This window comes from Solanum tuberosum, unplaced genomic scaffold (genome assembly GCF_000226075.1).
Source record: "Solanum tuberosum cultivar DM 1-3 516 R44 unplaced genomic scaffold, SolTub_3.0 scf00044, whole genome shotgun sequence".
NCBI classification, from domain to species: Eukaryota; Viridiplantae; Streptophyta; class Magnoliopsida; order Solanales; family Solanaceae; genus Solanum; species Solanum tuberosum.
In genome coordinates, this window is record NW_006238970.1 from 1,798,130 (window position 1) to 1,810,742 (window position 12,613).

General features: G+C 35.6%; 1 protein-coding gene across 1 annotated transcript; it reads right to left on the reverse strand.

Moving 5' to 3' along the window:
* Positions 1-1,355: 1,355 nt before the first annotated feature.
* LOC102602343 (probable E3 ubiquitin-protein ligase ARI9) lies at positions 1,356-10,944 on the reverse strand. Its single transcript, XM_006343397.2, has 3 exons — positions 10,001-10,944; positions 8,707-9,479; positions 1,356-2,152 (listed from the first exon to the last, which is right to left on the reverse strand). Exons 1-3 carry the CDS (start codon positions 10,700-10,702, stop codon positions 2,026-2,028), a joined length of 1,602 nt encoding a protein of 533 aa, XP_006343459.1. The 5' UTR covers positions 10,703-10,944; the 3' UTR covers positions 1,356-2,025.
* Positions 10,945-12,613: the final 1,669 nt, after the last annotated feature.

Consider the following 12,613-nt stretch of genomic DNA (forward strand, 5'->3'; position numbering starts at 1 on the left):
AAGATTTTTTTAATAAATAAAGATATCTAAAAAATAAATAAATTTGGGGAGGGGGGAGGTGATGGAGTGGGGTAAGAAAAATGTTTTAAATTTTATTTTAAAAAAGAAAATTAATTTCTCTTTTTGGTGATAGTGATACTTTAATCTTAATTTTTAACTAATACAAATAGTTTATTATTTAATTTTTGTCAAGGTGTAATGTTTTGTCCATGTGGAGAAGACTTCTAAATTAAACGACAGTGTCTTACACACACGGAGGTGTGTTTCTCAAATTAATGAGTGATAGTTTGGGTATGAAATTCACAATCCTAATAGTTTTAGTATGGAACTCAAAACAATGATTTAATTTAGATGTACTTTTAACACTTACTCTTTAAATTATATTCCTATGAAGAATTAAAAACAAACTAGAATTATGTTTTCAAAATCTTCCTTTCATTCATGTTTACAGATAGAATGTACCTGTAAGGATGACAATGGGGTGGGGCGAGTGTAGAGCGGGTCTAAACTAAAATCCTTAACTTTGTGTGGGGTCGGGCCGGAGCGGGGGTGGGTTGGGGTATTTAATTGTAGCAGAAGTGTTCATCTTCTTAGCAAATAAGTTGATCAAGATAAAATTTCAGCGGCCTTTAAAAGAGGGTGATCAATAGCTTATCTAAACTAAAAAAAAATATAATGTATAAATCTTCAGATCTTAAACCAACCATCATATATCAATGAATAAACCAGGAAAAAATATATATAGTACCGTCTTAATTCGTCAATATGTGGAAACTAATTGGGTACTGTTTGCAGCGAGAGATGGTTGAAGCTTTGCAGGACGGGTTAATGCAAGGATGGGTGGGGCAGGGAATAAATAAATATTTTTTCTATGCGGGGCGAGTAGGTAGGGCAAAGTCTTTATGGATTTATCCAGGTTTGCCCTGCACCCGCACCATACCCACACCATTGCCATCCCTACGAACCTGGCCCCTATAGTAACCCCTGATCTAATGGGGAAATTCCTATGAAAAAGTCTCACTAGGAAGGAAGAAAACTCTTGTTACATATATGACCGCATCAACCAACAAACAATTTAAAATCCTTTTGAGATTGGATTATTCAAATAAACTTAAAACTTTGATTTTGAAAAATTACTCATTCTCCTTTTATAATTTGTAATATTTTAAAATTTTGACATTGCTTACACAAAGTTTTGCTTTGAAATGTATTTTTTTTTTCCTTTTTGTTTATAATTTTGAAATTATGACAATTTGATATGATCTAGGAATATTTCAACAAGATAATTAAATTAAATATGATATAGGAAACACTAATATAAAGAGAAGGATTACGTTATTTATTCCTATATAATATATAATGTAAAACTAATGCTTCTTCCTTCGTAAAAATTTACATAATTCACATTGTACTTTTAGCATCTTCTCTATCTGAAGATTTAAATGTTCAACTCACACTTGACTACTTATTGAAATACAAACTCTGTACTACACTAAACTGTTTATTTAAATACAAATTTTGTACTACTATCAAATATACATTGGGAGCAAGTGTATCGTAGAAGTATTGAACATCTTCAGGTGCGAGCAAATATGATCATAGAATTGCTTATTTTATCCTATTATGTAAAATTTTCAAACATAACCAAAATGCACCTTTTTCCAATATTGCCCTAAAAAATAACTAAATAACTGGAATATCATAAAATTGAACAGAAAACCATAGACTGTCAGACCCTCAAAACTAGACGAAGAGGGGTGCTCTTGACTTTTCTATCTCCTACTACTGGCAATCTTGCAGCATGTATTAACACGATTCCATGAAACAAAAGAACCTAGACATATGAAAACAACCCCTTTTTTTCAACAGGTGGTGTCCAACTTGGGCTCACCTCAACTGTTGTACCAATTATATACCTACCTCCAACGGTGCAAATACTGCTTAACCATGTCCACCAAGGTCTTAGGCATATGAGAGTGAAATTACTATTTAGGTGCAAAATAGACAGTAATGGCTATATCCTGATCAGCCTCTCCTTGGTTGGAGTCTATTGTCGTAAATGATATTTTGCTCATCCCATACTGGGCAGGAACATGTTGCTTTCTTGTTTTTCCACTCAGCTCCGCATGTGTAACAGAACTCGTGACCACATCTGGAAAAACATTTAAAGTACTCAATCTTAGCCCTTACAATAGAAAATGAAGTTCAACAACAATTTACATATAAGGGTAAGTAGTGAACCAGCTTACATAACATAGTTTACAACAACATACCCATTGTAATCCCATAAGTAGGGACTGAGAAGGGTAGAGTATACGCAGACCTTACCCCTACCTTCAGAGATAGAGAGGCTGCTTCTGATATACCCTTGATGAGAGAAAAAAATTCAAAACGCGTTGAAAAAAGAATTACCAGGAGTGAAGGAAATCATGGGGAAAAGATACTATAGAGAGCATGTCAAAGCATTTTGAAGAAAGAAAGGTAACTATAACAAAATAATACAATATTCAAAATGCAAGAAACAACAAGTAATAACAGACGTTGAAGGACAAGAAACTTGTTGAGTGATAATATAACTATTAGTACGGAAAGATAAGCAAGACATCCATCTACTATCTACTAACCTTTTACCCTAACTTGTGGCCTCCACAACTTCTTATTTAAGGTCATGTCCTCGATAAGCTGAAATTGTGTCATGTCTTTTCTAATCACCGCTCCCTATTACTTATTTGGCATACCTCTACCTCTACATCTCCTAATACCATCCATTGCCAATCTCTCACAGCTCCACATTGGAGCATTTGTGCATCACCTCTTCACATGCCTAAATCATCTCAATCTTGTTTCCTACATCTTGTCCTCCACCGAAGCCACTCCCACCTTGCCCCAAAAATCTTCATTTTTAATCCTATCACTTCTAGTATGGCGACACATCTATCACAACATCATCATCTTCCCAACCTTCATCTTTTGAACGTGAAATTTCATGACTGGTTAACACTTCGCCTCATACAACATAGTAGGTCTAACCTCCACTCTGCAGAACATGCTTTGAAGTTTCGATGACACCTTCTTATCACACAAGACTACAGATGCAAGCCTCCATTTCATCCACCCACAACTAATAAGGTGTGACATCATCGTCAATCTCTCTATCTCCTTAGATAATAGACTCAAGATACTTGAAACTTTCTTTTAGACTTCGTGTGTATCAAGCCTTACTTCCACACTAGCCTCATGTGCTACATCACTGAACTTGAACTCCAAGTATTTTGTCTTGGTTCCGCTCAACCTGAACCTTTTAGAATCTAGGGTTTGTCTCCACACATCCAACTTAGCATTAACTCCTCCAAGAGTCTCATCAATAAGAACTATCATCCGCAAATAACATACACCATGACACCTTACCTTAGATTAGTCACGTCAATTAATTTATCACCAAGACAAATAAAATTGGCTAAGAGTTGCTCCCTGGTGCAACCCCATCACAACTGGAAGTGCTCTGAGTCTCTTCCTACTGTCCATACCCGAGTCCTGGCTCCATCATACATATCCTTGATCACCCTAGTGTACACCAAAAGTACATCTCTAGCCTTCAAGCATTTCTACTTTGTCATGTCTTTTTAGGTCGATCAACAACATGTGTAAGTCCTTCCTCTCCCTATACTACTCCACCAGCCTTCTTAAGAGGTGAATGACTTCCGTAGTTGAGCATCCCAACATGAATCCAAACTAGTTATCAAAAATAGGCATGCCCCTCCTCACCCTCATCTCCACCACCCTCTCCCAAGCTTTCATAGTGCGACTTAACAACTTGATACCCTATAATTGTTGTAATTTTTTATGTCGCCCTTATTCTTATACAACGGGATCATTGTACTTTATTCTTTGGGCATTTTCACCATCTAAAAATTGACATTAAACAACCAAGCCAGTTACTCCTATACCTTCCATTTTGCACTTCTCCATAATTCCACTAAGATCTTTGTGGCACGGTCTCTCTACTCTTTGCATCGTACGAATAGTAGCCAAAATCACAATTTCTCCCTCAATGCTCCAAATCCCCAGCAAAATATCTTTGTTGCACCCTTCGTTCAAAAGTTTATGAAAGTATAATTGTTGTCTTCATTAAGAATACGCATATTCCCAGCCACACCACCTCATTACCCCAAAAGAAGAAAAACTAAATATTGAACAACATTGCAGCCACCAGACGCATCGCAGTCCAACTTGTTCTTTTGATAAGCCTAATGAAGCATGCACCATACCAAAGACCTGAAAATTGGTATGGAGTTGGCAACCTTCTCGAGATTCAAGCAATTGCAAATGATATAACTAGTAAATATGCTCCTCCCCATGTTAATATATTTTATTGTTTAGGGGGAATTACGCTTACTTTTTTTTAGTACAAGTAGTTATTGGGTTTGCTACGACTTTTTATTATCATCTAATCATTAGCCAACTTTGGTTGGTTGACAAAATTAGTTCATCAATAGTTGACAAGTATGATTTAATGACGAATAAAGTTTGATGAGTTCTTTACCAATGATGTTTGAAACAAACAAATTCAACTAGTAATTTGTCAAAGCAAAGTGAGAAATTGTTGTCACGCATCACCATAATAATAGTTGCTCCATCTTTTTAAAGAAAGTAGTGAAGTGTTTGTCGAAGGTGGAGTTAAAAAAAAAAAAAAGCGAAGAAAACTGATCTCTATAGATTTGCATCTCTGTGGCATTATACAAAGAGAGCTTAACTCAATTCCACAACTTTGTCATTTGACCAAAAGATTATGTGAGATGCTAGTAACAAAAAGTCATATTAGTTAAGTATCTTGAAGTTAGTCATGGAAAATAGCTCCAATTGCCAAAACCCCTTCAAGAAAACACCCTACTAGCTTATTCCTCTTAGGCGTTTACTCAAAGTCTACCAGCTCTATAAATTAGCTAATGACCTAGATCAAACGGGACAGGAAGCTTTCTGAACCTATTGACAATAAAAAATGCTTGTTAGACCACAAGATCTCACTTTTTGTTCTAGGGGTAGACGTGGGATTTAGTTCTAGAACACGTCTTCCTCTACCCTTTGACCTCATTTTGCAATTCCCAAGGATTGTCTTCATAATTGTATTTCTGGTACTCTTCTTAATTGTCCTTCCCTCCCTCCCTCCCCCTCTCTCTCTCCAATAGATGCCTATTTGTACTTTTTTGTACAAGTTTGTTTGCATTTTGTTAGAACAGGAATAAGATTGCATCTCCTACCTAAAAAAAGATTGTAATGTAAAGTGTGTTTGGTATGAAAGAAAATATTTTTCATTTTTTTCATTTTGGTTGGTTTAAATGTTTTCCAAATAGACTTAACTCAGAGTCGGGAGTCGGGTCCAAGGTCAGGGTCGGGAGTCGTGTCTTGGATCGGGCCATGGGGGTTAGGATTAAGTGTTGGGTCTCAGGTCAAGAGTTGGATTCGGGGTTGGGTGTCAAAGGAAGGGAGTCATGAGTCGGGGTCGGGTCTCGAGTTGGTGTACAGAGCTGGGTCTCGTGTCAGGACGAGAGCCAAGGTCTCGGGTCAGGGTTGATGTCATAGTATTTGTCAGATTATACCTAAATGCTCTTGGGAAAATATATTTTCTTCTTGCAGACCAAACACCAAAAATAAATAAGAAAACCATTTATTTCCAAGAAATGTTTACGAAATATTTTCCTTCATACCAAACACACCCCTAGTGTCTATATATAGGTCTCAATGAATAACGCAGTTTACATGTCTTAATAATAATTCCCAAGTCCTTATTTCTCACACAAACTAGATACTTCTCAACAATTAAAACATAGAACACAAGCTAAGAATGGAAGACAGGAACTCATGCATCACTTACATTTTAGACAAAGTCAAAGATCAAACACCTTAGACATATAAGCAAAGATAACATATCCTACTATAGATGCTCTATCTTCTAAAGGGCACTAACATTCCGATATTCTTTGTTACCTTTTCAGTCTTCGTGAGGAGTTACTTCATAAGTCTTCATTTAATGCTTTCCAGATACTTTTAGCCCAATAAGTATTTTTCCTTTCTTAGTATGCAATAAAACAAAGATTATACAGATAAAAGATGCTAGGGATATCAGTTGAGTGAATGTAAAGTTTTCTACTCTCATTTTAAGCAATTGATACAACTACACATTTCTAACACATGCCACCCTTGACAACAATATTCTTTCCTCGATATCACTCCTATACCTTGACCACAACAAATTTTACTTCCCTGGTCTTCCCTTAAACACTATATCAAGGAAATTGATACAACTACACATTTCTAACACATGCCAACCTTGACGGCAATATTCTTTCCTCGATATCACTCCTATACCTTGACCACAACAAATTTTACTTCCCTGGTCTTCCCTTAAAACACTAGATCCAGGCATCCAACACACTATATCAATCAACATTTGTTTTTCCTTAACAAAGAAAAAAATGTTCTCATATCAAATTAATTTCCGCTCCCCCCCCCCCCCCCCCCCCAAAAAGTAAAACGATTTCTGACCCTCTTTTGGAGTCCGGAACCAATTGAACTCAGAAAGTCATACACACACTCACCTACAGAAACTATATACATCACCATTATCATCATACTGTTTTAGAACTTGATGATGAAGCCCGCCAACATAAGTGTTGACTGAAAACTACATCAGTAGTAATATATTAGGTACCAGATTATATACATACTTGTAAATTGAAATTATAATTTATATCATCTATCATTTTACAATTCATCTCACTATGTTCCAACTTCAGATTCTATATTTCATATTTGAAGATGAAATAATGGGTAAGTTTGATGGTTGAGACTTTACCATTGTAGTGGGTAAAGTTTGACATTAGCATTACAAAAAATAATTATATAATATATATCAATTTTATCCGGTACTATAATTTTATTTTTTGTAAATACCTACACCAAACTTTTTGAAAATGCAGACCAAGTACCATAATAGCGAAACCACATACCCAAAATTTCAATTTCAGTACAGTAATTCGGTATATATCAAAGTATGCACACCCCTAATGAGTATTCTTCTTATAACCTAATTATTTTCCTTTTATATAAAATTTAAACTTCAACTAAGAATCACTACAATTGGTTGACACTTGAAAGGTTCAATAATTATTGATCTTGTCATTTCTTCACTTTAATTGGAATTAAGAATTTGCTTGATTGATTTTTTCCTTTTATTCATGGATACTGTTTTTCCATTTTAAATAACATTCTATCAACATAGAAAAGAGCTAGTACTGTGAGAAATATTGGCAAAGAATCTATGTCTACATTATTACATTGAGACCCTATTTATCGACACTACATTAGACTCATTTTCCAACTAGGACATTACAACACAATCCTTTTCTAAGTAGGATTCAATATACTATTTCTATTTATATTCCTACTATGAGCAGGATTGTAAATATTATTCTTATTCCTATTCTTAATCTAACACTCCCCCTCAAGCCGGTGCATACAACTCATAAGTACCTAGCTTGTTACGAATGTAATTAATACGAGGACTTATGAGGAGCTTGGTGATGGCACGACCCTATTGGAAAATAGAAATTATATGGATAGGGTTGGGTTGACAGTACGACCCTATTGAAAAAGAAAAATTATATGGGTAGGGTCGAAATGAGGGCACGACACAAATCCAAAAGAAGAAGACTTATGTACATCATTTGAAGAATGATGTGAGTACCAAATTTGCATGCTGCATGTATTTCATGTGTTACGCAATTTTCTTTAAAAGAAAACCTCAGCTAACAGGTTTTAATGTGGGACATTAACCCATTCAAACATAGCGCATGAATTATATAGATACTTAGATTCTTGTTTTTAGCCACTTTGGTTCTTACCAAAAAGAAAAACTCATTTTGGTTCCAAAGCAGATGTAAATTTTAGGAAAGAATATCAGGACTTGAAGAAATTGATGTTGTGTAGCAAGATAAATGGAAAAACTGCTCCCATTGATTTCCATGCCAAGCAGCATAATAGAATGTATATATAGTGGATTATTATCCCAACCAATATGCCAAATTAAACGACTTCATTTGTATGATTCTGTCTAAGTTATCCCTGTTTAGTGCACTGCCTTAAAATGGATGATCTTTTGCTTCTCCATTGGCAACAACAACATACCCATTGTAGTCGGACAAATGGGGTATGAGGAGGGTAGAGTGTGCGCTGACTTTAGCCGAGAGGATGTTTCTAAAACACCCTCGGAAACTATAAAAAAAATTATCACTTATAAAGACATGAAAGAAACTTCACACTTTAAAAGTTCTATCATGAAAAGTGGAATATTTTTTACATGTAAGTGCACCTATCTAAACATAATGTGACTCCAACCAAAATAATAACATGTTGGAATGGAGTAAGAATTTCACAGTGAAAGAATTAAAACATTCAAGAAAACCTAGAATCTCCTTGATCCTGGCTTTTAAACCAAAAAATTAATTTTTATTTTCCAAGTCCAACTACGATCTTCATGATTTTAACTTTTTGTCTCATAAGCATCTCGAGTATATGATGTTTAGGCTCTATTGACCAGCTTAATAGCTAATATAAGCATTCCAAAAAGTTTATCTTTTCCCTATTACCTAGTTAAGTTAATGTATACCATGTAAGGCGAAAATGTAAGAAGGAAGAGAAGCCAAGAACCTGCAGTAAATATGATAGCAACCTTCGCCAAGAGACACCATGTGGTTGCACTTTACGCACTGACGCCAACGACTCTGTGCGGCAAGAGACTTGAGATTTGCATCTTCTACACACAAGTAAGGGTTAAGTCTTCTATAGTCAAAGCAAGTCATGTTTTTATGCCAAGGAACTCTGCAGTTGATACAAAAATTAAGGTGACATTTCGTGCACATTGTAGCCCCAGCTTGTTGTTTTCCCACAGTGACATTTTGAATAGATATATGGACCTCAGCTTTTGACATCAATGTAGAACACTTAGGATTTGGGCAGTAAATCTTTTCCGTGATAGGAATGGTAGTTTCCTTCACACGTTCACTCATCAAATCATATAGCTTGGGTATCAGGAACTTTTTGCAGCTATCTAATTTCAATTCAGACTTGCATGTATCATGAGGGCATTTAGGTAGCATTCCTTGAAGGAGCTTAGCTTCCACATATTTATTCATACAAGAATAGCAATAATAATGCAGGCAGCCATTAATTAGAAACATATGATCTATATCAGTATCTTGCAGACAAATAGTACAAGTCTCAGTGATGCTCTTCCGAATGCTATTTTCTGCTGGTCCTCTAACCTGAGAGACTATTGCATCGGTAGCAAGTTTAATTGCCAAGTTGATGGTGTTCTGTGTCACAAGAGATGGTATACAATCTGTGAATTTTCTTAGGCAAGAAGTTGCCTGTTCAACAATTGCAACAATATTACTCTTCCTTGGATGCAACGTGCCCCTAACCTGCATGATAAATATACATCAATCATGTCAATACCTTCTAAGTTGCACCATAATAAGCCTAAGATCATAACATCACGTGTTTCCAATGCCAATAGAAAGTAACCCATCTAATAATACTTGTGATTCATGGAGTACTAATAAATTCTACAGGGTTAAAGTAATGAGGTATTAATTTCCCTCGACTCCACACGCGGAGTGGCAAGGTAAGGAAAATTAATTAGACGTATACATTGTATGATATGCTAGATGATCCTCCAAATCATATTAATCCTCCAAGATAAAACCTGACAGACCCAGGAACATACAGATTTCAAAAACAATGCAATTTGGGTGAATGAAACTACTCTTTCTTATCCTCCCAACGAAAGCAGACATACAAAATTCCCTCTTGCTAATTGCAAAGATACATGTTTTCCTTAATTTAAAAAATACATTAAAGGACAAATTTGGATATTCTAATCTTATGACAAAATATTAAATAATTATTTTAAAACTGTTGTAGACTGAACGTGGGGACTCACATATTGCAAGATTGTTTGACTATCCAAAACAACATTAACCCTTTTCAAACCCAGCATTATAGCAACATCCAGCCCTTCAATCAGTGCTTTCAATTCTGCAATTTCATCCGTCAATACTTCAGTGCCTTTAACCAAACCCTTACTCACTTCAAACACCAATATCCCACTCGGATCACAAACAGCAACTCCAATCCCAGCAATATTTCTCCCCACATTAATCCCAACTATGTCTTCATCAGCATCTTCTCCCATCAAACCCTTCACATAAACCCTAAAACACTCCCCATTTTGTGTATCCACGCCTTCGGACGACGATCCCTCCCCATAAGGCCTATGTAAATGATCACCGGTTAATTTCCACTCACCATCTGGGACATTGAGTATCTCCCGTGCAAAAGCCTGGTCGTGGATTCGACGATTGAGGTCATCTTCGATTTTCCTCATCTCAACTTGAGCTGTTTGTTGGTCTATAACTTGTTGCTCGTAGTATGATAATTCTTCAGGGAAAAGATTAGTGACATTGTTATTACCTCCGATAACGTTTGCATTAATGGTGGGTTTTGAAGTAGAAGCGTTCATAGCCTCTTGCATTTGGAGTTGAAAAGCGAAGAGGAGGTCGACATCGACGGCACCGTCACCGGCGGCTGCTATTTCACGGCGTTGTTCGTCGAGTAAGGTGTGAAGATCGTCGTCAACTTCCATCCTTACTTTGCTTCAGTGTGGAGTGTGGATTGTGGACTGTGGAGACTTATGCTCCGTAGAAAGAAGCTCCGTCCCTACTTGTCCCACCTTTTCTATTTTTTTAAGAAAAGCAAATTCTTCCTTTTACCACTTTTTGACCATCATGGCTAAAATTTAGGAATAAAATGTTATAAATAAAAGTAGAATATTAAAATCAAATGATAAAAAGTGAAAACAAAGAAAGAGGAAGAACAGAAAGCAACATAAACTTTTCCTTTCAATATTTTTTGGTATTTCATTTAGGCCTTTTATAGGCATTAAGTAACTTGGAGAGCAAAGCTTACTACAGTACATGTGGGCCATGGACATACATTACATAATTTATTTACAACACCCCCTTGGATGTCCATATAAAGAAAAATCTAGTAAAAGAACAAATATGCATGGTTATAATTAAGACGCATTATATGTTGTCTCATTACAAAATGCTTGAAGGAAGATATTTGTATGCTAGTTGTGGGAACATTTTTGCAGAGCTACTTGTAAATTGCTTATAAGAACCTGCTTGTATAAGCTATTTATTGGAACCTGTTTGCGGAGCTACTTGTAAGTTGCATAGATGTACTTACTTGCGGAGTTGTTTGTAAGTTGCCTTCTTGATTTCAAGTTTATCTAGGAAACTGTGTAATGAGTATCACAATATGATGTATTTACTATTCATTGGAGTTCTTACATAGATAATGTGTCTCGTTAAAACCTTACTAGGAAAAACCCTGTGGGAAAAAGTCCTAGTGAAGGAAAAAGAGTACATATATCTAGTAATACGCATTGAAAGTTGCCTCATTAAAAACATTACCAGGAAAATCCAGTGGGACAAAATCTTGGTTAAGGGAAAAATAGTGCAACACGTATTATACTTCCCCTGATTAAGACATCACTTAACAACCCGAAGATGACATATTTCAATCTTATATCCCAACTTCTCAAAGGTTGAAGTTGATAATGACTTGGTGATTACGAGTGTTGAACATCTGCTACATCCTTCTTTTGAAGGTCATGAATAAAAAGAACTTTGATGAAATATATTTTGCTAAGTCTTCTTTGATGTATCCTTCTCTTAGTTGAGCACATGAGGCATTGTCTTCATATAATGTTGTTGGAATATCTCTTTTCCAAGGAAGGTCACATATTCTCTGGATATGTTTATTGATCTCAACCAAATATATTATTGAAAATCACTCAATTCTTGATCTTGTCGACGTAGACAAATTGCTTGTTCGATTTGTTAGCAACAACAATCGAGCACTGACGAACACTTTCATTAAAATTGACTGTCTTGTGGAATGATTTGAAATGACAGTATTTCCAAATGAAAATATATAACTTTCATGAGTTCAAACTTCGTAATTTCTTGTAATTTCATGATCAATAAATCTTGACACAATTGATCAGAATAAATAATTTATATTGATATTTGATTCACTATAATATCTTCACCGACAAAAGTGATGTTATATTTTGCATGCATACTAATAAAATTGTTTATCATAAATAATAATAGTAGGTGTAACACCCCGACTTTTCAAAACGTCTAAATTAACTCGTATCTTCGTGGAAAGACAAGGAGGGTGAGTAATAAATTAAAAATGATGTGGTATGTCCTATTTTAAGTGTTCAAGTGTTGCATCTCAAGTTTTGAAGTTAGGTAAGTGGCAAAATAAAAGTTGGCGGAAGTTATCGTAAGTTCCTTCTTAAAGATTTCTCTAAAATTTGGGTCAAATGTCTTGGAGGTTTTCTCCCAATCTATAAAGAGTTATAGGGTCCACAAATTATCGAATCGAAGGTCTACGAGTCTAGTTTCCAACGCATCAAACCGTTCATTCATACGACTTCAGAATAGAGAGATATTCACATTTTCGTGGGACTGCGCAA